The sequence below is a fragment of the Python bivittatus genome, unplaced genomic scaffold (assembly GCF_059951505.1).
Source record: "Python bivittatus isolate LINGU-HERP-01145 unplaced genomic scaffold, Pbiv_v1 ctg000480_np1212, whole genome shotgun sequence".
In the NCBI taxonomy this organism is placed as follows: domain Eukaryota; kingdom Metazoa; phylum Chordata; class Lepidosauria; order Squamata; family Pythonidae; genus Python; species Python bivittatus.
In genome coordinates this window covers 31,955,603-31,981,661 of record NW_028277075.1, presented here as the reverse complement: position 1 = coordinate 31,981,661, position 26,059 = coordinate 31,955,603, and the positions used below count along the sequence as shown (strand labels likewise).

Genomic DNA, 26,059 nt, shown 5'->3' with positions numbered 1-26,059 from the left:
TTTTAATTGATCAAAAACCAAATGATTCTTCAATTACTGGAGGTGTACCACAAACATACTACACTTTTCAAGCTTGGGATGCTTTTTCATGAATGGAAAGGTTTGGATATTGCCACATCAAATGTACAAATACACAGAGTCCTTTTTGTTTCAGGCTTTTATTGCATTTGGTGTTCCATTACATCTGTCCCTCTCTTGTGATGCTTGTCAGCAGTTGAACAGAATGTTACCAATTCTCAAATGTACTGTAGAGGGAGCCTTTTAAAACCCTTTCCAGCATTTCTGCAAATTTCCTTTTTGCATATCTCATTTAACTCCCCCTATTCTTTTTACACCCCAAACTGTCTCATGCTTTAGGCTTAAATCTAACAGTAATAATGAACAAAACACAAAACATATGGATGAATGAGAGAAACAACAATGGCTCTGCAGGCAGGAAACACAAGGAACATGTCCATAAGGAATGTACTGGACGTATAATAGCATGCTTGTATCTTGTCATATGAAGAGTGACATTTGTCCAGGACCTGCACAAGAGTCTGTTGCATCTTGACTGCTCTTATGCCTATTATGTATGCACATTTAGAGATTTGACCCTGGAGACATGTTGGAATCTGAAGGGGTTTTTGTCTTAGTCTCTGGATAGACAAGGAAGCCAGTGAAGGTTATGTATTTGCCATGATTGCTATAGGCACCATAGCCATCATGCTGGTGACTGTAGAGCCAGACAGTGTCACCAGATTGCAGAGGAAGCATAATGCTCTGACTCTGCATCTCACGCCTTTTGGAGTGGTTATCATCATAGATCATAGCCTGAACTTCATTGTGGTTCTTCATCAGTTTTACTGACATTGTTTTGAAAGGCATCTTACCAATGGTAAATGAGAAATAGTAGGCACCTGGAACACGACATGTAAAGATGCCATTTGAAAAATTGAAGTCATTCCCAATATTCACAAACTCTGTGTCAAATGTGATTGGCTCATGCTGGGTTTGCTTTTCATCCGATCCTAGGAGGCTTTCAGAACGGGCAGCTGAAAATGCAGAGCGAGGATCCTGTGGTCTAACTGGTTCATCAGAAAGCAGGAGTCTTTCTGAGACTTGGTTTTGGTTGATGGAAAGCTGCTGAATGACATGAGAGGGAGGCCGTGAAGGTTCTTTTCCTACTTCTGGGGATCCTACTGTATTTTGGAAATAGCTAGAGGTGTCTGGATAAATGAGATACCCATTGAAAGTTGTATAGGGGCCCACATTGCTATACAGGGCATACTTTGGATCCCCGTGTAAACGCAGCCACACAGTGTCACCATAGTCCAACTGCAGCATGGCACTTTGGCTGGCCACTTTTCGCTCTTTGCGGTGATGTTCATCATATACAATTGCCTGCACTTCATTCTTGTTTCTCATTAGCATGACTGATAAATTTTTCTTAGGGTACTTTCCAACAGTGAAGGAAAAGTAATAGGCTCCAGGGATACGACATCGAAATAGTCCAGCTTTGGGGTCAAAGTCATCCCCTATGTTTACATAGACTTTATCAAAGGTGATCACCATCTCAGTGCTTCCTTCCATGCTGCTGGTCCTAGCAACAGAGAAGGCAGACCGGAATTCAGTCCCAGAATCAGCAGGGAAGCCATACACAAAGGAGCAGGCCAGTTGGAAGAGAAGGCCAAAGGAAATTTGAGCTTTCTGTTGGGTCATCATATCTAAAAAAAAAGCGGGGAGACAATTTAATCAATGTATTTAAAAACTGCCTTTCGAGCTGAGAGTAGCCTTAAAATTGCACCTACTTTTGTATAGCCAACAGATGACATTTGAAACCCAGACACTGCTATATCTGATACCAGCTCTTGACTGGAAGCACAATAGAAATAAGCATTTTATACTGAAAATGCAATAGGATATAATACTGAGTAAACATGCAGAAGACAGAAAGTCAAAGGGTGTATCTGAATATAGGGTTCTTTCAGCATAACTGTCACTGTTAATATTCAAACCTGCAGGAATGCCTGTTGATCTGCAGGAACACAGAATGGCTAAACCATTTGCCTTCATTCAAATGCAATTTTTAGCCAGGGTTAGTTTGGGGAGAGGAAATTAGGTCTGAGCTTAGCTATTGACAAGGTGTCTTCAGACAAGCATTTTGAATACTGATTTTGTAACAAAATTCTGTTGCTGCAGTAACCCAACTGAGTCTTAAAGTTTAGCTTTTAAAAACATTCTTAATTCTTTTCCCCCCATCTAACTTACTTTATAATCTCCCTGTGTTTCAGTTTTCAGCCATTATTAAGAGCTGTGTGTTGTCATTGTTACTATTATCATTGTTTTTAAAAATATGAGATTCCATGTCCTTTAGCTGTCTAAGCAAAAGCTCTTAAGATCATCTAGCCAAACAGCTTGAATATTCAGACACTGATTCTTTGTCCTATTATATTGGCAAGATTAAAGAAGAGTACAAAACTGAAATTTCCACTTTTTGCCTCCCCCCAACCACCACCATGTTGGCCTAAAAGAGGCCATCTCATTGCCAGCAATAACTGTAGGGGTGATTTGGAGAAATCTGATAAAAGGTGTTTTTGTGTATGTGTGTGTCTATGTGTCTGTGTCTCTGTGGGTGTGTGTGTAAGAATACAAAGGGAAAATATTCCTATCATAAAGCAGAACATATCAAAGTAATAGATCCAAGCTCTATGATTGCAGCGAATCACAATGGCTGGACCCAGGAGAAAATAACACTTAATGTATTTTTCCTGCTCCAGTATTTATGATTCTAATGGCAAGAGCCAAAACATGATCCATGGTCATTTTCAATCTGAGAACAAGCCTGTCAGTCATTGCAAAGACATGAAGCTCTGTTCACTGTCCTTCCTCTCCCACGCTCATTAAAACATCACTCAGTCGGAAAGCCTGGTAGCTGGGATCTCTTGTCTGCCCTCTCTGTCTCTCCCTGTCACTTCAAAGCTGGCCTATTGCCAACGACAGTCTACAAATTCAGAAGACTGTTTCACTGGAGCCGAAGAATGTCTTAGGCAGAAAGATGGTATTGCAGACATGCTACTGCCATATGCACTCACCCTACATCTAAGCAGAGAGAAATTCAGAGGTAATACTACTTATTCAGGTTCGGTTTCTTTGGGAGGTGTTCACTGGAGGGTGACAGTATTTCTTTGATAAATGGTGTATATGATGGCTCACTGAAGGACAATACTCTCCAACAGATTCTTGTTCTCTACCAGACTTGAGAGAAACTCAGAGCTGTAGGTTTTCTTATGGGAAACCAGTGCAGCCTGATTCCTACCACACATTTCTATTTTTGATCTCAGGGAAGGGGGAGTATAATAAAGGAAGAAAAATGAATCTCCATCCTTACTAGCTTGCCCAGCTTTCTAAGCCACCTTCTTGGGCTGCTGCCATTCACAGATGGCAAATAATCTCATTAGTCACTCTCAGAATGAAGGTTTTTGACTGAAAAACACCCTGAACTTTGCAGTGCTCTTAACTAGTCAAGGTAAAGCTCATAACTGATTTTAAACAACTCTGTATATCTGCCATTATATCTGTGAGGGGCTTAGCAGTACATATTGACCAAAGATTGCTTGAGATATGATAGTTATGAAAGTATCAGTTTGGGAACTAGATACTCATTTTCTGAAATTACTGCAGGGCATCAAAATCAATTTCTGGGTAACTTAAACACCACATAAGGTATATCATAATGTGGTGTTTTTATCCTCTCCTGTTCCTTTCCATTTTAAAAGAAAACCCCCCCCCCCACAATGGTTACTAAAGGCTGTGCCTTTACAAGTGGCTTGTAACTGGATACTGAGAACAGGCCGTTAATTAACTTAACTGGCTATCTAGGTTTGGGGAGAAACTCAACCCTGGAATGAAATTGCCTAGTGGTTTAGTTTATATCAGAATTTTCCACAGATACATTATTTTCCATTAATTATATCCTGTTGCTTGAACACAGTCCTTCAATTAATCAAATTGGCTCACCCATGGTACTAAGCAACGACCTAATTTTAGCCACTGTTTCTTTAAAGGATGGCTTCATGGACCATTTCAAGGCATAAGTCATGGTTTATGAACCATAATGGCTAAGCCAAATTCTACAAATCTCATTATGACTACACGTTCTTTCTAGTTTTCTGCAATGCCTTTGTCAGTTATTACAGTAAAGCCTTGATGTAATGGACTAAATGGGGGGGAGGGCCATTATTCACAAACATCCATTTAATATGATAGGACATCATTGTGGTAATTTTTGTCACTTGTATGATTATGTCATTATGAAAATCAGATCATTTGCATTAATTAATTTATTTATTTAGTCATTCATTCATTCATCAAATTTATATGGCTGCCTGTCTCACAAAAAAGTGACTCTGGGCAGCATACAATAAAACCATAAAACAGTTAACATACAAAAAACAATTATTATTCAGAAAAAAATTAAAAATTGCAATTAGAGGCTAAGAGAGGGCAGCAGACGTCAACTACAATGGACCACCTCAGTACCTCGACAGTCCCCTGGGGCCCCCAGGCCTGATGGCATAATCAGGTTTTGAGGGACTTCCAGAAAATCAACAGGGATGGAGCCAGCCTCACTTTTTTGGGGCAGAGGATGTTCCATAAGGTGGGTGCCACGGCAGAGAAGGCCCGCCTCCTGGGCCCCTCCAAGTATAGCTCCCTAGCAGATGGGACCCATAGTATGCCTCTTCTGCCGGATCTGATGGGATGCGAAGATATAATTGGGGTGGTCCCTTAAATAACCCAGATCCATGCCATGAAAGGCTTTAAAGGTCAAAACCAGCACCTTGAATTGGACCTGGAAGCAGACTGGCAACCAACGAAGCTTGCGGAGCAGAGGTGTAATGTTTGCTGTTCTAGAGGCACACATAACTGTCTGAGCTGCTGCATTTTGCACCAGCTGAAGCTTCTGGATACTCTTCAAAGGCAGCCTCATGTAGAGTGCATTACAGTAGTCCAATCAGGAGGGGACTAGAGCATAAGCGACTGTGAGCAGAGCCCCCCCCCATAATGAAGTCACTACATAAATGACATAAATTGAAACAAATGATGCAATTTGCATCATTTCTGTCATTATGTTACCATTCAAGTGACTTACCATGGAAATTTGGTTAAGCTTTATGCAAAGTCTGTTATATAAAAGTTTTTAAAAATTGTATTTATCTTCAAAAGTTTTACAGAAAGAAATAGAAAAAATATAAAATACAAAAAGTAAACAGATAAACCCAGGAAAAGAAATATATGAAAGACCACAAAAAATACAGCTATCCAACTTAACAAAGAAAACAAGCAACGTATTTTTTACAACATTAAAAAAAAAAAGAAAACAGAAAACAATATATGCCACAAATTAATCAGATGTCAAACTGATTTCTAAATTTACCTTATGGGGAAAAAAATAACATCATCACACAAGTGACTTGCCATGGAAATTTGGTAAGTTGCAAGCAAAGCCTGTCATATCAAACTAGTAGATCAAGATTTCACTGTATTACATAAAGCCAGTTCGGTGACATAGCTCGAGTATGGTTTTATATGGATGTAAGTTTCAGATTTTCCCTTTGTGAGGATTACATTTCTTTGTTACAATATTTTAAAAATGTTACAAACAAAAATTTAAGTCAATTTCTACAAGAAGATCCTGTACAATCATCATGAAGAACCCTAGCCTCCAGACCATAAGTACCATAGGCTCATGGTTTTGATTGTTTTGAGATGGACAAGATCTAAAATACAGGTAGACCTAAGCCTGCATTGTAAGTGCTGGAGTCCATTTTACAGGAGATATAAATGATTGACAGAAAACTAGGTCACCCTGAATTTGGGTGCCTTTGTCTTGGTTCTCAACCCTCTCTGTGCTTAAAGAGAAAGTAAAATGTACCTTCACCAAAAGCTACATATTTGGATATTGTTTTTCTTCTTGTGAAGCAAAGAAACAAGACGGTTAAATGTAACATAAACTGAATGAGATTTAAAACTTTCTAAATAAAGAATTCAAAGGGCTGAATCCAAAGAAAAATAAACAAGACTCCAGTAAGGAGCGTGCTTTACTCATCTCCTCACTCTTCCTATGTCTGCTCCTTGGAAAAGGTCTCTTGAAGATTTCTGGTCCTTTAGCCTGGTTATAGGATTGAGAGGATTGCTGTAATAGCAGGGTGGGGGGTAGGGGTGGGGTTCTTGAGCAAGTAGAAGTACTTTCCATCTGTAAAAAGGTTATTTTGATCAGCGTTTCTCTACCCTGGCAACTTTTAGATGTGTAGACTTCAACTCCCAGAATTCCCCGGCCAACATAATTGGGACTTGAAGTCCACACATCTTAAAGCTGCCAAGATTGAGAAACACTAGTCTAGATCACATCTCTATTGGCAGTCTCAGGGCAATCCTTGTTTTCTTTCACACAGCAAATGATCTATACTGGGAACTATTGAAATAAAAGGTTGCCCAGCCTTGGGAATCACTGTATGAAAGAGCAAGCTATAAATGAAGTAAATAATGAATAAAACATAGTAGATCCACTTGAGAAAAACATACAGTAAAGGATGGTATGCCAAGATCATTTTCTTCACTTTAGACATTAATACTGGATTGGAGAACACCTTTGGATCCAACCAACTCATGTGTAATGGAGTTAAAAGTGATTTGAAAAATGATGTTTACCTGAGCAAAACCTAGGATGAATTCCTATTTTATGAAAAGCAACCATTTTTTTTCCCAACTGCTTTCCTCTTTCTGAAAAATCTGTAATAGTTCATTTGGCTGAAGTTCCCCTGTGCATTCAGAGATTGTGATGGCAAGACTTCCCTGAAACTCAAGAGAGATGCTATGGCTTTATCTCTGCATAGGCTGGGAATGACAAGAAAGTGATCTAAGGATGTCCAAGGATGCTTCCACAATGCAACCAGGCCCACTCCTTAAATCCAAAAGGAGGTGAACATTAGGCTACTTTTTACATCTATATTTTCTGTAAGAACAATGATGATCCAGTATCCAGTATCATCTGATCAGACTTCTGCTCCGTCAACAGTATTTCCAGTCACTCTCCCTCATTCCCAAGGCACATCCCATGAACGATCCAGAAGGTGTATGGAGAGGGCATGCAGGACGGTAGTGGATGGGATTAATAGTCAGTTCTACTGGTTCAACCCCATCTAGAAGCTGAAGGGCATTTTTGGTTTCAGCCAAAGTATATTCAGCAGCACGCATTTCTTGACACATTTTGACCACTGCTTCACTGCCCTCCTGATTTCAGATGTTACCAGCATGACCTAGCAATCAGTTCACATAAATACCAGGGAAGATTATGGACATGATAAGAGATTGTTAAGGTCTGCACATCCTTAAATGCTTCCCAATTTAAAAGCTCCGTTGAGGGGTCAATGTTTTCTCCAAATCCTAGAACTAACTCTGCTACTCATAGTTTAAATGAAGGCACATTTGCTGAAGTACTTTGGGTGAGGATTTTAAATAGTTCAGAAGAGAATTTGGACTATTTATTAATTTGGTTATTTGCTTGTTCCTGGGACTTGTACCCTGCTGCAATCAAAGAACTCAGTGGCTTACAGGGACTACAACATAGCAATTACAACATCCCTTGTATACTCTAGTCCATATAACATAAAACTCCCGTGAAAATAGAAAGTCTTCTCTCAACCAATTGACCATGGTATCCTTCTGGACTGGCTCCAGGGGTTGAGCATTGCGGGCACTGTTTTACAGTGGTTCCCTCCCTCCCTCCCTCCCTTCCTTCAGGCCTGGATCCAATCAGTGTTAGTTGAAGACAAAAGGTTGCTCCCTAGGCCCTTCTTTGTGGGATGCTGCAGGATTCAACTCTCTCTCCCCTCCTGTTCAACATCTACATGAAACCACTGGGTGAGGTCATCCACCATTTTGGGGCTTGGTTTCACCAGTATGCTGATGGTACCCAATTGTATCTTTTGAACCGAACCCAACTGAATGAGGCTGTTGAAGCCATATTCCAGTACCTGGAGCTGTGCAGGCCTGGATAAGGAGGAACCATCTCCAGGTCAATCCTACCCATAACTACAGACATGTCATGATGAATTGTCTTTTCCACCGCTGTCTGGACAAGAGCTCCCCGTGTAAGTATATTCCTTTTATTAATATTACTATGGTTAATAAAGCTTTGTATTTTACTATAATCCTGGCATCTGTAGTTCATTCCTTCTTTGGGATCTCACCTGCAATGGCTATTCAAGGGTGGTGCACAATTGGTGGGTTTTCTTGGACTTACAGCTTCTGTTTGATGAGCAGGTGGCAGCTGTGGCCAAGAGGGCCTTTTCAGAGCTTCATCTGGTATACCAGTTGTGCCCTCTCATGGATCAGGAGGCCTTTTGGATAGCCACAGCTCTACATGGGCTGCCCCTGAAGTGCACTTGGAAGCTTCAACTGGTCCAGAATGCAGCGGCATAGGCAGTGGTGGGCATGCCTTGATTCTACAGTCTACCTCTGGAGATCAGGAAGGTCCCAACCCTGCTGGCTTTTCATAAGGCCGTGAAGACCTGGTTCTGGGCCTAGGCCTGGGGCTCCAAGGGTGTACAGGGACCCGCTTCTTGGTTATGCTAGTGATTTTGGTTGATGTTGTTCAGCCACTGTGTATTTTAACTTTTGTAATATTTATAATTGTTTTATTTTATTTTAACTTTGTTTGCCACCCAGAGTGACTTGTTGAGATGGGCGGGCATATAAATTGGATGGATGGATGGATGGATGGATGGACGGATGGATGGATGGACAGACAGACAGACAGACAAATATGACATCCCTGCTCCACAAGTTGTACTAGTTGCCAGTTTGCTTCCAAGTGCGGTTCAAGTTGCTGGTTATGACCTATAAAGTCCTGTATCAGTGTTAGTTTTAGTATTAATATTAGTATTATTTATTTGATTTGTATGGCTGCCCATCTCATCTAAGCAACTCTGGGCAGCTCACAACGGGTAAAAACAACAATCCAACAAAAGCAAGTTAAAAAACCAAAATACAAACATATAAAACCATCAGTAATCGTTTTAAAACAAAAATAATCATAATCAGTGACAGAATCTATTCTTACATCAGCTCAGCATAGCCATTGTAAGAGCTCTCTACCGCATGGCGGCAGAGCCACATATTCAGGGCCTCCCTAAACGCCAGGAGCGTCGGAGCCAATCTAGGTTCTGGGGGAATGATGATGTTCCAAAGGGTGGGTGTCACAGCAGAAAAGCCTGTCTTCCTGGGTCCTGCCAGATGATGCTTTCATAGACAGGAGGATTGGTCTACTTCAATTAAATGGTGTCATCTTTTGAGACCCAGGAAGTGTGCCTTCTCTGTTACAGTGCCTGACCTATAGAATGAGGTTCCCTAAAATCAAGGAGGCTCCCACCCTCATGGCACTGCAGAGGGCCTTAAAGACCTGGGTTTTCTCCCAGGTCCTGGACTAAGCTTGCAGGGTGTGTCAGTACATTTTCTGTGTTTTTGGTCAGATTTGCCATGTTCTTCTCAATTCTTTTACTTGCCCTCCATTGATCTTCTTTCTGTTTTTTCCTTATTCATATTGTATTCTATTCTATTTGTTACGTTGTGAGCCTCCCAGAGTTGTTCTGGAATCAGGCAGTGCCTAAATTGATTAAATTAAATAATAAACAAAAATAAAATGCAACGCCCATTATTTAAAACTATGACATCCAGCATCATACCAGCATAACATTCTAACAGGCCAGGTTACCTGTCTCCTTTCCCCCTTCCTGCCTGCCTGCCTGCTTTTTATATTCCATGCCTAAAGTGGTTAGAAACAGTGCTGCTAAAACTGAGTTGTGCAGTTGAAATAGGCTCTGGGGCCCTTACTAAAGACATGAGAAACTTCTTGTGAACCTGTCTCACGCTATTCCCCTTTGCCTTAAAAATCAGAATGATTTGTCCTTCACTTAAGGCCAATCAGACATTGTAGGAGAGCTGTGTTTAGTCCTTGGTAGCCAAAAATCAGAAGGAGCCTAGTAGCACCTTTTTAGATTAACAGATTTCATTAAAAGGAATACACATTTGTGAACTGCAGCTCACTTCATCAGATGCATGCACTGACTAAACTGATGTAGGATTTAAATTGGGATGAGGTGGGGGGAGGCAAGGGAGAAGATGGGTCAGCTATGCAGACGCAGGATACATGGGAGAGAGATTACCAGTACCTTATCAATTAACAGTTGCAATGTGTTAAAACCTCATTGTGTTTGTTGAGACCTTTTCAGTTAGCCTGAAGCCTTTTGATGTATGCCAGTTCAGCAATCTCTTGCTCCACTGTGCTGTAAAAGTTTCATTTTTCCAAAATGGTCACTCTGAGATCTGTAATAGAGTGCCCTGAGAGGTTAAAAGTTTTGATATTACTCCAGGCATCTGATGAGTGAGCTGTACCTCATAAATAGTTATGCCTTTTAATTAAATTTGTTGGCTGGAAAAAGTACTATCACGTTCCTTCTGATTTAAGGAGAACCTGAAAACAGTAACAGCTAACATGGTTTGAGAGGTACATGAATTGGGATGTATACAGGTAGTCCTCAGGTTACATCCGTTCATTCAGCAACTGTTCAAAGTTACAATGGCACTGAAAAAATGGACTTATGATCAGTCCTCAACGTTCTGGATATTGCAGTGCCCCCATGGTCACATGATCAAAATTCAGGCATTTACGACTAACCACCACCACCACCACCCCCCGCTGCCACCTCCAGCTGACCTTTGTCTTCTTTGCCTGCCTCCTCTCTACTGGGCTTGCTGACACCAGCAGGCCTCAAGCCTTATGGTGTGGAGGCTTTGTCGCCCATGCTGTGCAGGGCGCCCCCACCCCTCACCACTCCCACCTCCTCCAGCCACCCTCCTGTGTGGGAAGTCCTTGGCTGAGTAGCTGCCAGGAGTCACTGCCAAGCTTCCTGGCCACATGTGGGGGGGAGGGCACCGCAGAAACATCCCTACCTTGCTGCCTGGCATGAGGATCACTCAGGCTGGCAGTGGTGTGTGACATGGAGTACTTGTGGCCACAGCCCCTTCCCTTCCCTGAGGGGCAGTGCCACCTGCCCACCTGTGCTCCTTAGTGTCTGCTGTGCTCCCTGGCACCCACCCCTCCATAGCTCTCACCCGCCAGCCTGCTTGCCTGAGACTCCTGCCTCTTCCCATGTTGCAATCATGTGAGGTCCTCACTTAACGACCTGCATGATCCTGGGGTTATGATGGCAACTGGGACTGCCAGGATTGCCATTGCTAAGCGATGCAGTCACATAACGTTGTGCTTTATAACTGCATCCCTTAGTGACTGCAGTTCCGGTCCCAACTGCTGTCATAACCTGAGGACTACCTGTATCCACTGACTATTTCCAGAAGGTTAGCCACGAACATAAACTCTGAAGATTAATTAATTTATTATGGCATAAGATTTTGTGGTCTAAATATCACTTCATCAGAAGCCAATGACCATATGTCACTAATCTATATAGCACCATAGCACAATGCTTTGTGTTGGAGAGGCTTCTCATAATTTTGCTGAAAAGTCTCAAAGCAGGAGTAATCCATACCATGTATGCATTATAATAATAAATCACATGGGATTTCAAGGTTAATATGCCACAGCTGAATGAGCAAATCCACAATGAGTAGTCTGAAGGACTGAAGTCTCACGCCTTAACTTCAGCTTGTTTTCTGCACTCAGTACAAATTATTCCAGCAGTTGCTCAGCAGCTTTCTGGCCCCAGAGAGACTCTCTCTTAATATTAGAAATTTTCTCAGTGCTTAATCGCGGCAGAAATTCTCAGCTGTTCGTTCTGGTACCGGATGATCTTTAGCTCTCCCAGAACATTATTTATCTGATGGGAAATGCTAATGCTAGCAAAGGAATGACTTATCTCTCTTATGAGAATTCAAAAGGAATCTGAACAAAATAAAACTCTCTCTGTACTCAGGGAGTTTTCTCTTTGTTAAATCTCTTCAGGATTTTACAGCACTCAGAGCAACAAGCTGTTTGAAGAGAACCATCACACTTCCTTTGCCTTTGCTATGTCTTATTAGGGGGCAAACATTTTCTAATTTGTAGTTGTGCCAAAGACATGACAAACGTCAAGGAATAATATGTGGGAATTAGATGACTTAAGTTCCCGTTCTATAGCCCAATACATAGTTATGGTATCACTGATGGTGAGCTTCAACCAGGGTTGGGTTCAGGCTTCAGATTCCATTAATAGAAGCTTCCTTCTGATCATGGGAGGTTTCAGATTCAGCAGAGAAATCCTGTTAGTAAAATGTGGGAAGATAACTTTTTGGACAATTCCCTCTCTCCTTGTAGCCTCCTGCAATTCCAGACATTTCCATATAGTTCCACAATAGGAAGTTCTGGAGAAGATTTTTGCAGGGCACTGCAGGGAGAAATACATCATTCTTTCCCATTTCTGTAGATAGGAGCATTTGGCTAGCATAATTCTTCTCATGAGCTGTTCACCATTGAATGTCAAGGCCAGGTGTACTGTGACTATAACTCCTAGCATTCCCAAACCTGTCCTTCTGTAGCTGTATTAGATCTACAACTCTCCAAACCTCCCATGTGAGGAGGACAGGTTGGTAAAGTTACTAGGAATGTTTGACTGACAAAATATATCAGGTTTCATGTATTGCTTTAATTGATAACTCAAATTATATCCACAAGGCCAATTATTATCACTAATCACTATCTCAAGTATTCAAATGCAGGTCTCTATATAGCCCAAATAACATAACAAAGAGATATTAGCAGACTTCAGCTAAGACAGACAAATAGAACTTGGAGTGGGAAGGAATTCAGGGCAGAAACCTTGTTGAAGCAGGTCAGTGATTGAGTACACAGGTGGAAAGAGTGAGAAATGAAGAGCAAGGTGGGTAGCAGGGTGTCCACAACAGACATAAAAAATGGGTGAAGCTTCAATCACACCATTGTGGGTGCCATCTTGATTTTTTTTTTTTAAACATACCCTGCAGACTCCCTTGGTGGATAGAGGATGGAGAGGATAGAAGAGAAGAAAAATGAAATGCTATTGCTGGTCTCCTGAAGATATTGGGGCATTGTATACTCCACAATTTGGTTGCAGGTTTCACTTGTTTGTCATTATAAAGGGTAAGTATTAACCAAGTCTTATTTCTTTGCCCTGAAGACCAGCAAACATAGTTACAGAAATGATAGTCTCATAATTGGACTGACCTCTTCTGTTCAATAACAGAACTTTTTCCTGAATTCTAAATGCTGTTATGACTGCATCCAGATCAAATGGTTGCTTAGTGAATAATAGAGATGTGTGTTTGTGTGTGTTTGTGCAACGTCTCTCTGCCAAGAGGTACAGATGTTTAGCATAAGGGATGAAAATTAGGACAGTGATCTCACCAGTCCACTGGGTCTAGCCTACTCACAATCACCACTGGGACTGGCTGAATCCTCTGTATAGATTTAAATTTCAATGCTTGCAGTACAGTGGTACCTCGGGTTACGAACGCCTCTGCTTACAAACTTTTCGGGTTGCGACCAGCTCCAGCCGCAAAAATTTACCTCGGTTTGTGAACTCCGCCTCGGGGTACGAACCAGATCCGCGGCCATTTTCCGCCGTGACACATGGTCCACGGCCATTTTCCGCTTGTGCCACATGGTCCGCGGCCATTTTTCCGCCCGTGCCACATGGTCCGCGGCCGTTTTTCTGCTCTGCCGCACGGTCCGCGGCCGTTTTTCCGCCCTGCTGCGTGGTCTGCGGCCGTTTTTCCGCCCTTGACGCGTGGTCCGCGGACGCCAGAATGGATTAATGGTAATTACATTGAACCTTATGGGAAAATTTGCTTTGGGTTGCGAACAAATTGGGTTGTGACCAGAGTCACGGAACGGATTAAATTCGTAACCCGAGGTACCACTGTATAAGCAATTCTGTCTTCTCCAAATACTCTCAGAACTGATAAGGCCATTCAAGGTGAAATTAGTTTGGATTTTGTGGCTCCTTTTTTAAAATAATGAAATATAGTTATGGTGGGGGTTATTAATTTCATCAGGTATTAAGAGTGAGATACAGATTGTTAACTCTTTCTTCCTGTGCTGTTTCCATAACATCGTCTTTCCCCAGATGCTATTTTTCAAAGGGTATGAGGACTACAGTACCCAAAATGCACTATGTGAAAACTATTCAATGTAATTTAATCCAACGGGCATATTTTCCTGGGTCTGCACTACAGCATTGCTTGGCAAATAACTTGGTAGCATCTGTGCACTGTTTAGGATTCTATATCTTCCTAGAGAATACTTCCTAGAAAACATTATCTTAAAGTGACTCATGTTATTTATCACATTTATATGTTCCCTTTTTCTCAAGAACCTAAGAGCAGCCCAACTGGAGTGATATAAATGGTGAGATAGGAACTTGCTCATCCTATTCCACTAATGAGATTTCCAGATCTTAGAAGTTATTAGATTCCACAGCAACATCTCAAAGCCCACATTTTGTTATTGTTGGGTTAGATGTTTTGTTTCAACAGGAACTGTTTGTAACAGGAAAATAAGTTATAAGAATATCTGATATTTTGAGATGCTTGTTCCAAAATACAACAAAGAAACACCAATTATTTTCCTAGTCTCTATCTGCCCTTATTCTAATACAGTGTAATGACGCTTCAGTGATCAAGCTTTTTAAACAGGAAGCATTTTGTTTCCATGTCAAAGTTTTGTAATGTAGGTTGGGTGTTTTGTGTCTGTGTGTGCGTGCATGTGTTTGCTTCAAGTCATTATTGATTCCTGCTAACTGCCTGGACAGGTCCACGCACTTCTCTTGGCAAGATTTTTGGAAGTGGTTTGCCCTTGCCTTCTTCCTAGGACTGAGAGAAAGGGACTGGCTCAAAGTCACCCAGCTGGCTTTGTGCCTAAGGTGGGACTAGAACTCACGGTCTCCTGGTTTCTAGCCTGATGCTTTAACCATTATACTAAATGGATTACCCAAATAGGTGAATGAATAAAAATGGTTAGGCTTGAATTCTCTTCATGATACCAAATTGATCAGTCCCCACTAAACCACACTTATTCTCACTGACTTCTGTTTCTCCCAGTGACACCCCTTTTAGTAGTCAGTCTTCAAGGTTTACTCAGAGGACCACAGCAAGGTCTTCTCAACAATAATGTTGTGCCACCATTATCTTCATATGAGCCTCATGTAGTTTTGCTTCCTCTTATGAAATATGGCTCTACTAAGCCAAGACTTTGATTTAGACAGTAAAGATAATTCTTGATTGTTGACACAGTCTCCCTGAGGGAAGAGCATTTCATATTTTGCTTTTCGTTCATGAGAGAGAGATTAACTTTGATTCTCCGGCTTCTTTTTCCCAATGAAACATAATAGCAAACTGAATGGCATACATGAGCTCAAGAAATTCCAAACCAGGCTACCTGTTGAACAGATCAACTCTTTCCTTTCACTAGCAAAAATTACTTTTTAAAAATCTGTTTATCCAGAATCCTTTTTAAAAAGTTCCTTGTTCAGCTTTTATTTTATAAATGTGCAGAAAGTGGTTGTTAATCATATGTTCCCTGGTCTTTTAAGACTTTGCACAAAGAATGTGTAGGGCACAATACCCAACCATGAAGTCTGTCTTGGTTGGGGACACAAAATTCAGAGGTTTTCACATTTAAATAACTTTACAGGTCTTGTTGATACTAACACACTGGCAGACAATTTCTCCTGCTCCAGAGATGTTTCCCCTATGCTGTCTGATAAACCATCAGACTAAAGACAAATTATATACTTTCTAGATTGAAGTATATCCTTCAGTAACTTATCTGTGTCATACAATGCTCCCTCTTTCTCCAAACCTTCCAGTGAACCTTCTCAACTTCATGCTGTTGTCAATCATCACCCTCCCTTAGTAATTTTGGGGGGAGATGAGCGGGGGGATGGGCGGGGGAGAAATCCAATAAATAAATAAAATAATAAAATAAATAAATTTTTCCAGTTAGAGAAAATCAAGCTACCCCTTTGTATGATTTAACATTTATCACTTCAAGAATAGCACCAGTCCAGCTTGCTTTATAATTCTTACTCAATTCGTGCCAATAACCAGACTGTAACAGTAAGTTAACTCCAAGAAAAGTCCCTTTCTAAGACAGATTTATGGTTTTGGAAAATTTCAGATACAGGTCTCAGTAGTACAAATCCACCATCCTTTTTGATGAATTCACTTACTGTACCATCTCCCCTATATTATTCCCTATACTACAGAACAGAATATAGTTAGGAATTAAGCTGTCAATTCCACAGGATCATTGGGGTCAGATTAGCCACAGATTCAGTCCAGAGATACAAAATAGGTAAAATTATATGATTTATCGGATTGGTTTCTTTTTCTATAAGAATAAAAATAAACTAATTGAATGATTTATCCTTAACTGCATCGTCTTTCTGATGATTTTGTAACAGCAATAGCCTTTATATATATTTATAGATAAATTGATCCATTTCAGACTTTTTTCAGTTTTTAATTTTTTCAGACATAAATGTAGCATGTTCCATTTATGTATCAGTTTGAGAATTTACAGGAAATGGTATACATTTTCATGCTGATGTTTTGACAGTCCTTTTTAAAACTAATTTTCATTAATATAATGTATTTTCATTTGCTACTCTTATTAGTACATGAATTTATAACCCTATCTACAGGGAAACTGCAGCACAAAATCCAAAGAGGCAATTTCCAAGCATAATTGCATGGGTTCAAGAACTGGACAAGAACACTCATATGAACATACAAACCTCATGCATTTCTCCATCATCCTTACTAACTGGACTAGGTAGCCCAAAGAGAAAGGGAATTGTAAGTCTCTCTTTTCATCTAGGAATGCTGGCCCAGGCTGCATGGATGCCAAGCTCAACCAACAATTTTCCTGTAGGCAGCATCTGGTCTCTGTTTGCCCACTGAGACCTAATCAACAGTTGTGACCTGAAAAAGGTGTTCTCACATTTCTCAAGGGCCTGAGGCTGTTGGTGGTGTTAAGAAGTATGTGTGAATGTGTGTAATACAATGATGAAGGTGAAAAAACACCCCGCCCCACCCTGCATGTCTTTGCAAATCTCTCAGATGCTTTAATATTGTGATCATTTCCTTTTCCTGGCCGAGTTATTCCTACTGGAAGCCTCAACCCTTTGATCAGACACAGCAAGAATTTTCTTTCTTGTTCTTTACTCATTAGCGCAAAGGGGATTAACTTACACAAGGCAGGTGTGACAGTAAAAATGTTGGAACTGGCTTGAGAAAACATAGACATTGGTAGGCCTGGGGCATTCTTAGTAGTATATTTTATGTGGCTGAATGTAAAAAAGAAAAAAGTGCTGGACAGTATGAATATTTTGTACATGGTAAGTTTAACTAATTAAGCAAATCTCAGGACTCTAGTGTTGGCATTTCAAGTTCCTACCCTGCAGACTTGTGCTAATAGAAAGAGTTTTACTTGTCTTGCCGATGATGCCTCTGATCCTGCTATGGGGTTTGCATCTTGATCCCCAATGGGACAAGGTTGTGCTGCATTAGGATCCTTGGGCTACCCTGCCAGGAATTAAAACGGACACAGTGCAGGAATGAGAAAGCTGGATCATTGCCTTTAGTGAGTGTCCACTACCTTCTGTGGTCCTTTCACATGCCTCCTGAGTGGAGTAATCACTTTTAGAGGGTAAGATGGGAGGAGGATGTTCCTGGTTATTTCTTTCCTTACTTGGATAGGCTGCTATAGAACAAGCCACAGGATCAAGCTTTTAGACAGCAATATGCTTCTCATTCACGTAACAGAGCAATCTGAGCTTAACCGTTGGGAATCTGGTGAACTGTATAGTTTCTCAGGAAATTTAGAAGGCAGAGGAAACAGGTCCAAATATGAGAGTGGGCATGAGTAAAGTCTGTGCTGATGTGGACTCTCCATACTCACCCTATAAATACGGCTCCCTGGTAGGTGGCCCATTCTTACCATGGCAGTGATTAGTAACCTGGCCAAATGCAGTATTGGTATGCTAACTCTATTCACAAATAATGTGAAATCTGGTAGGTGTGCTAATACATCACTGAGCAGATGTAGAATACTTTCATGGGCAATGCTTTTACCCATACCCCTTGTTGTACCCCTTTTCATTCTTGTAATTATTATAATACAAGAATGCAGAGGTAAAACAAGTGAAAAACTAATTAGAACAGGTAAAATCTAATTACTGCTTGCGATGTTAAGTCAGCTTTGGTTCATACAGAACAGACTTCCCTAACATGGTTTCTTCCAGCTAAATGTGGGTCTGCAACTCTGAGATTTTCCAGCTAATACAGCCAACAGTCAACTGGTGGGGAAATATGTACATTGTAGTCCCAACAATTCAGTGGGCACCATAGTGGGGAAGGTTCTGAACATTTCCAGCACTGGCTAAATTCAAATCAAATAATAACACATGAAATGCCATTTGTCTGGGGCTGTTTCAGTTCACAAAGAACTGGACCACAATGCTGAGTTCATATTTTAGCTTCTTGGATTGAAAATAATGGTGCAATGCCTATAAAGTTGATTTAGGAGAAGAAGCATAAGAATTAGATGGTAGGTATGACTTAAGTTCTGCCTTATCCAATGCACTAAGTGCCACTAATATGAAATAACACAGAATAATAGTATCGTAGTCCTGGAAGGGACCTTGAAGGTCTTCTAGTCCAACTCCCGCCCAGGACAAGAATCCTTGGACCATCCCAGATAACTCTCAAACTAGATTTTCAAGACAGTTGTTTAACTTGAATTGCAGATTGGGTCATACTGCTATGTCTGGAATACCTATATTTAAGAAGCAGGATTCTCAGAAGGCTTGCATAAATGTTTTTGGTTGGATACAAACAGAAGAGTCTATAAGCTAGGGTTTCTCAACCTCAGCAACCTTAAGATGTGTGGATATGTTGGCTGGAGAATTCTGGGAGTTGAAATCCACACATCTTAAAGGTGATAAGGTTGAGAAACTCTGCTATAAGCTATTACTCAATTATAAATAATGCATTTAAAATATGGGCTAATTATAGAAGAAGGTGCTTAGCTTCTTGCTTCAGTATTGTTCATTTTCATGAAGGTAAATGTATAAAAAAATCAGTTGAGAGATAATAATTTCATATAGATTGTAAGATTTAATCTTTCACAAAAAGAAAGAAATCTTTTGAGACTCTCTTCTTGGAACGCTCAGAAACGCCTCATTGGTTCCAATGTCTCCAAATAAGTAGTAAAGTTCAAAAGGAATTACAAAAGCAAGGTGGAACATGTAGAGACTTGACCCAATTTGAAAAACACAACACACAATTCAGAACATCTGTTGGGGCTTTAAGTTGTTATTGAATATGTTTCAGATATTGAACAAGTCAAAGATTATATGATTACATTTTTGCAGAATTTAAACAGGACAATTGATATGCAACAATGGGAACACCAACGGAAGGTAAATATTAAATTTACTGTGAATATTGCACTCAGAGAAAACTGGAACGAGATGTTATTTATTTATTTGTCCATCTTATATAGCTGCCCATCTCACAACAAGTGATTCTGGGTGGTGTACAACAAAGCTAATATAGAGTTCTTTAATATAGAACTCTAGTGTTGATTGCTAAAATATCTGCAAAAATTTAAAAAAAAAAGAAAGAAAAAGTTGGGGCAAGGATTCCCCCCCCCCCCCCCCCCGTTTTGAAAAGAACTTCTTGGATATGAAATTTCCTAAGAATCTCAGCTTTCACATAGACACAGAGCAGCCCTTAAAGCAGTAGAGAAAGACCTGGAAACATATGGTCAATGGTTATATTCTTGCCAGGTTGTTGCTGCTATTATTTTTAACATCATCATCATCTTCATCATCAGCCATGGTATCTTTCTGGGCTATCTTTCAGCATTGAGATTGTGGGGACTGTGTTGTAGCAGTTCTGCTCTATCCTTAGTAGATGTAGTAGTAGTTCCAGTTGGAGGAGGAAGAGATCAGTCCAGTGTCTATTCTCTTGTAGGCCTTCTCTCTCCTTCTCTGCTCAGACCTTTCTCCCTCCCTATTTAGCATTTACCCAAAGCCACCAGAAGAGATAATCTAGTGGTTTGGGCTTTAGTACCAACAATAAGCTGATGATCCTTGTATAACTATCTCAGGCTAGACTGGTGATGCTGTTGAAATCTTGTACCAGTGCCTGGAGGCTGTGAGGGTCCGGATGGGAGAGAACAGGCTTAAATTGAACCTTAGGAAGATGGAGTTACTGTTTGTTCATCAGGGTTATGTCTACTCCAGTGATCCCTTGATGGATAGGTGCAAGTCTATGACTTGGGGGGTCCATTTGGACTCAGGATCCTGCTAGAACAACAGGTGGAGGCTACAGCCAGGGGAGGGCTTTGCCCAGCTTTAGCCAGTGCATCAACTGCAGCCCTATCCTGAGTGAAGGACCTTGCTATGAGGACTTATGTTCTTGTCACAACCTGCTTAGATTACTGCAATGTGTTTTAACATGACATTGTCTTTAAAGAACTGATTCTGAGTGTTACCGAAAGACAGAAACCAATTAGTTGCTTAATTTATTATGACTATTTTTGCTGTCAGAGAGAGAAGGCGACATAGAAGTGCTTTTCAGATGTTCTATTTTGGATGACTTGTCCAGTTTTAGTATTATTCACCTTGACAGAGACAGCTCTAGTTCTTCATCTCTCCCAATTTTGATCTCCATCCCTCACCCCTTCCTTCCACTCCATCACATTTTATTTACCAGGAAGGGGTAAGACACAAAACCTAAATGGGCTGAACCATAGAAGTTGAGTAGATCTGCATCTACTGATTATGTTACCTATTAATTCAGGCTACCAAAACTGGATGCTATTATTATAGAAACAAATGGTAAAGGGTAAAGGAATGCTGGATGAGGAAGTGTGACCGATTACTGGTTTAATGATTATGTAGTCAAGATTTTATGGATTATATTTCAGGGAACTGAATGAAATAACTGATGAGAGTACGCAGTATGTTCTGAATTCTAAAATACCAATTTGTTATTCTGATTCATGAAATGTGAAAATATTGGAGTTGGAAAGGACCAGGTTCTTGGTCCTGAGAGGTTCTTGATCTTTTTTTTTTCAATATTATTATAAGAAGTTATATATGCTAAGGACTGATTCCTGAGGACTCCTGCCTCTGCTTTCCCCTTGAATGTCAAAGGTAAACTTAAGAGTGGCTTTTGAACAGCCTCATAGTGAGATACAGAGCAGTCCAGGGACCAATCCAGGTCCAGGTTTGTTTTCTTGCTATTGTTTGCCCTTCTTTCCCTCACAATAAACACAGCAACAAAGACAGTTGCTGTGTGGCTAAATGGGATGATATGTTCAAAAAGCAGAAGATGTAAGACTCTTGTTATACATCAGATTCTAGGAGAAGAGAAGCTGCCAGAAATTGCTGTAGCATCAAAATGAATAATTGAAGCAAAACACATTCAATTCCTGCATAAATACAGAGGTGAGAGCGCAACTTCCTAATCAGTTGGCTGTGCAAAAACTCAGAAAGAAAGTGCTGGATAATTGCCCCACCCCCACCCCCAGAAGAAGCTGACCCATCTTCCTAGGAACTTTGAGGGAGCTGGGGAAGAGGTCATGGCAAAAACTATGACCGTATAATTCTGTATTTGACCAACGTTTTAATTAGAAGACACCCCTTTTGCAAAAACATAGCATGCTGGTGAATTCAGTAAAAAACATCACCTTTTGCAGCTCCTTATCTGCTTGAAAAATTGATGTTTTGGATGATTAGGTTTTAGCTCCAGGAATGAATGTGGTAATCTTGTGCCACAAATGAGCTGAAATGTCTCCTCCTCCCTCCAGATATCTTCAGTATTCTATCATTCCCCAGGATGTCCAACGGGTCTCCTGGTACAAATCCTAGCCCCATGCAAGAAAAGGCAGCCAGAAAAGGCTAAAGAACAGGTGGTATCCAGTGCTGGTGTTACAGACAATAGTTTGGGGGTTCTTGAGTTGCCAAGTATCTTAGATATAAGATATGCTTCCAATGTTAAAGAAAGGCTCTTTAGTTCTATTGAAATGATTGGTAGCCCACAATGTCTACCTTTCCTCCCAGATATATATGGGAAGCTGGTTCCTCCCCCCACCCCCACCCCTCTCTTTGAGATGCATAACTCTAAATCATCCTTTCTTTTTGACATTTTGATCAGGCAGCTTGCAGACAAGAATGAGAAAGAGGAGGGTGCAAAGGGGACACCAGGGGAAGGGTTATCTATAAGGCCTTGGGGTGTGTAGATGAACCTGACCTAAAGACCAGACAGAGATATTCTGATATGATAAGAAAGAAAGAGAGAATGACCCCTGCTTTCTTCTGTTCTGGCTCAGATGTCGGGATGCTGCATGGGGCTTAAATCCACAGGCTTCATCTAGACCCAGTTTCATACAGAACAAAGCCCCATAAAAATAAATCATGCATCAAAACCGGTAATCCCATCTGCCCTGATTTCCCAGGAACCCCCCTTTCTTTCCTCCATAATGGGATGCTCCCCTCCCCTTAGAAGGATCGTGCTTATGAGAACCCCACGTTCTATGCAACCCTCCACATACACTTTACATATAATTCATCTGAGGAAGAGACCACTATATTGGGAGTGGGGGGTGAGGGGGAGAAAGAAGTGAAAAAAAAGAAGAGCTCGGGAAAGGAACCCGGAGCGGGGGAGGCTGCCTTTTCTTCCCGTTTCTTTCCGTGCTCAGGATCCGGCATTGGGCTCAGGGGCCCCTGGGCACTGCTGCGGCGGGGCTCGGTTTTGCCTACCTGCTGCCGAAGGCGTCGTTTTCACGCGCTACAGAGACTGGAGGGGGCCGGCTGAAGAGCTGCCGCCGCCGCTGCTGCTGCCGTCGCCGTCGCCGCTGCCGCTGCTGCTGTCGCCACCGCCACTGCCACCGCCACCTGGAGCCCTTACTGCCGCCTCTCCCGCACTGCCAGTGTTTTGGAGGCGCTGTCGCTGTGAGGGGCGGGCGGGAATGGGCGCAGGGAGCGCAGGGAGTGCAGTCGCGCGGGGCTCCAGCGCAAGATCGGTGACCGAAGGTGGAGCCTGCCCAGAGAGGGAGCGGAGGTGGAACGGCGGCGGGGCGGGGAGCGCGCCTTCCAGAGCGGACCTGGCTACACGTTACACTTCTTGGAGATGTCAGCCTTGGACGGGAGGCTCCTTTGGCGGTGCCAGGAACCCGCTTTGGTTCTGCCTTCTCCTCTGCGGCAGACCGTATCTATGCAAAAATCCAACAGGTGCAGCTCTTTCTAGCCGGAAGGTGCAGCGATGGGGACGCTTCGCCAGCTGATTTTCTGCTTCTCAAATGCACAGGGGATGGATGATCATTATCCTGATTTTTTTCCTCCAGCCACAAAGCGGCTGTCCGTGATAAAAGGAAGCACGGGTGGAGAATTCCCACGAGCCAGGCCACCGGCAGGCTTATTTTCGGGGAAGTTGGAATTGCTTTCACCTCTCCCTCCGCCTCTCAAACACACACGCTTCGTGGCTTAACCCCGTGGAAATGTGATGTGGCAAATTCTTCTCACTGCACTAATATTGGTGCTTGTCAGTGGCTGCCCTTGCATCCACAGGACACTTTGAACCAGCACATTTGAGGTGCCACCTTGTGCAGAGGCAGCTCTTTTGGTGAACAACTGCGGTGGACCCAGGAAACACTGTTGAATAAAGAAAGATAGATGAGCTTGTGCTTCATCCTCGATAAGAAAAAATACTGCTTTTCTACAATGTATAGTGAAACAATTAAACACAAATCTGAGATGTAGCATCCCATAATTATCTTCCAGCCACCCTACATATCCAGGACACCATTCTGGTTGTGATGAAGCTTATCTCATCTAGTTTAAGCTTATCTCATCTAGCTTAAGCTATTTATATGCGCATAGCACTGCTATTCACATTGCAGTGTATCTGTCCTGGCCAAAACTGGTAGAAATGCATCAGTGAATGAATCGTGCACTCTAAAACAAGTTTGCACCATTCCATATACCCCAATGCCTTGGATGTGATGGCACTATATATTGCCTGGTCCTAAGCTTTCTGCTAACTGTGGTGCCACACACTTTTCTTGTGCAAAATGAATAAGTAACATAATGCAGTTTTTTTTTAACTTACTGTGAACAAGATAGGTATGTTGCACTTTGATTAGCAGTGCTAATCAAGAAAGCTTTGAACCAGATAAGAAGCATTCTATCACGTCTAACTTAATTGGTGCTTGTTAATGTGGAAAGGAGGATGATAATGGGAGACATGACTGAGGTATATAAAACATATGTGGCAGAGATTACATGGAAAGAGTCTTCCTGCCTCTCTCATACCACTAGAACTTGAAGCCATCTATTGAAACTAAATGGGGGTAGGGGGGATTCAGGACCGACAAGAAGGATTAAAAAAACAACAACATATGGTTAAAATGTGGAAATTGGTGCCAACAGTTGTAGTAAGGGCAGTCAATTTGGATAGCTTTAAACATGGACCGGACTGTTTCATGAAGGATCAGGATGTCTTTGGCTACTATCATGGATGGCTGTTTACTATTTCCTTTCTCATAGGCAGCTATTGCCCTCCAGTCCAGCCTCCCAAATGAATCTAGTTGACCAGAGTGCTAGACTAGATGGGCATGTGGCCTCCTCCAGCAAAACTCTTTGTATGTGTAGAGGGAATAGGGAATGGCCCTGAAGGACAGGAAGAAGAGACGCTACCAAGGCAACAGTCAGATAAGAGGGGCTTGAGCCTGGGCCAAGAAAATAATGTGAGAAAACATCTGAACTAGCCCTTCCCTAGTTCATACAAAGATAAAGTGAGGGAGGGGAAAGCACATTCACACTTGCAAGATTCTGTTATTATAGCTGTTAAAATATGACATTGGTTTCTTAGTCTGATCTACCTTGCTGGGCTCATAGTATGTTCTTACATGACTCTTATCTTGTTTTAGATTTTCTGTCCTGACTAAGAAGTCATATCCTATAAAAATAGAATGTTATGCCTTCAGAGTTTTCTTCCAAGAGAACCACAACTAGCCATGTTGTCTTATTTTATATGACAAGTCTGAAAGCACACCTGTTCAACCAAGCATTTCGAGGGTGACATCTGCAGCAAAACCAGACTTCCCTCTGGAAAAACACAAGTAGCACATACAACCTCATTATAATTTTTGTACCGTTCACTGGGCTCCTCTGGAAAGAAAAACAGAATTATCAACAACAACTACATGTCCACATGTATACCTGACACATAAAAGTTACCTCCATCTTTCATTCATACCATTAATTCTATTTTTCACTTGTTGAATCTACGGATTGTTTTTCTTGATTAGATGATGGAAATTGGCTTTATTCAACAGAACATATTTATCAGCATCACTGATCATTTTATTGCAGTTCTGTTAATCAAACTACTGTATATATATCCTATTTAAAATATAGCAAGATGGATCACCTGCTGTGTCAGGTTGGAACTGCTTAGATGAATAAAGGCTGCAACTTAAGGATATGTCTACTATGACCAACATGGAAGGAACCTATCCAATCCACTAGCTGATGTCATCTGCTCTAAACCACATGCCCAAGTTGCATCTACTTTTCACATTATCCAATTTGAAATTGTTTCTGCTTAAAGAAAATGGATTCACTCATTCTGATTAATTTCAGCAGTCCTGCAAGAGATTGGAAACCTAGCTCATAATAACAAGGCTTAAGAATCACACTTCTTTTTCTGAAATCCTTGCATGCCACTGCAGATTTAAAACATGGATATGTGTGTGCGTGCATGTGCATGTTGCGTATGTTTATTCTTAAGCTTGACACATAGTCCACTGGATGCATTAGCTCTCTGCCTCTGATCAGTTCTATCTTTCCCATCATGTCATATTTGTTCCAGCTCTTCATTCAAAATGCAGTTGAATTTTGCTTGCCCTTTGCCTGGTCCTTGGGGGCTACTTGAGCAGTGTTGTTTGAGCTTACCTTTTATACTCCTAGCT

General features: G+C 41.4%; 1 protein-coding gene and 1 long non-coding RNA gene across 2 annotated transcripts; one reads left to right on the top strand and one right to left on the bottom strand.

Moving 5' to 3' along the window:
• Window positions 1-143: 143 nt before the first annotated feature.
• C1QTNF4 (C1q and TNF related 4) lies at window positions 144-23,475 on the bottom strand. The gene is made up of 2 exons (XM_088145633.1): window positions 22,848-23,475; window positions 144-1,706 (listed from the first exon to the last, which is right to left on the bottom strand). The coding sequence occupies exon 2, from the start codon at window positions 1,702-1,704 to the stop codon at window positions 583-585; it is 1,122 nt and encodes a 373-aa protein (XP_088001759.1). The 5' UTR covers window positions 1,705-1,706; window positions 22,848-23,475; the 3' UTR covers window positions 144-582.
• LOC148214947 (uncharacterized) lies at window positions 8,589-22,821 on the top strand. Its single transcript, XR_015797020.1, has 3 exons — window positions 8,589-13,153; window positions 19,449-19,496; window positions 21,443-22,821. It is a non-coding gene; the product is annotated as an uncharacterized LOC148214947 (long non-coding RNA).
• Window positions 23,476-26,059: the final 2,584 nt, after the last annotated feature.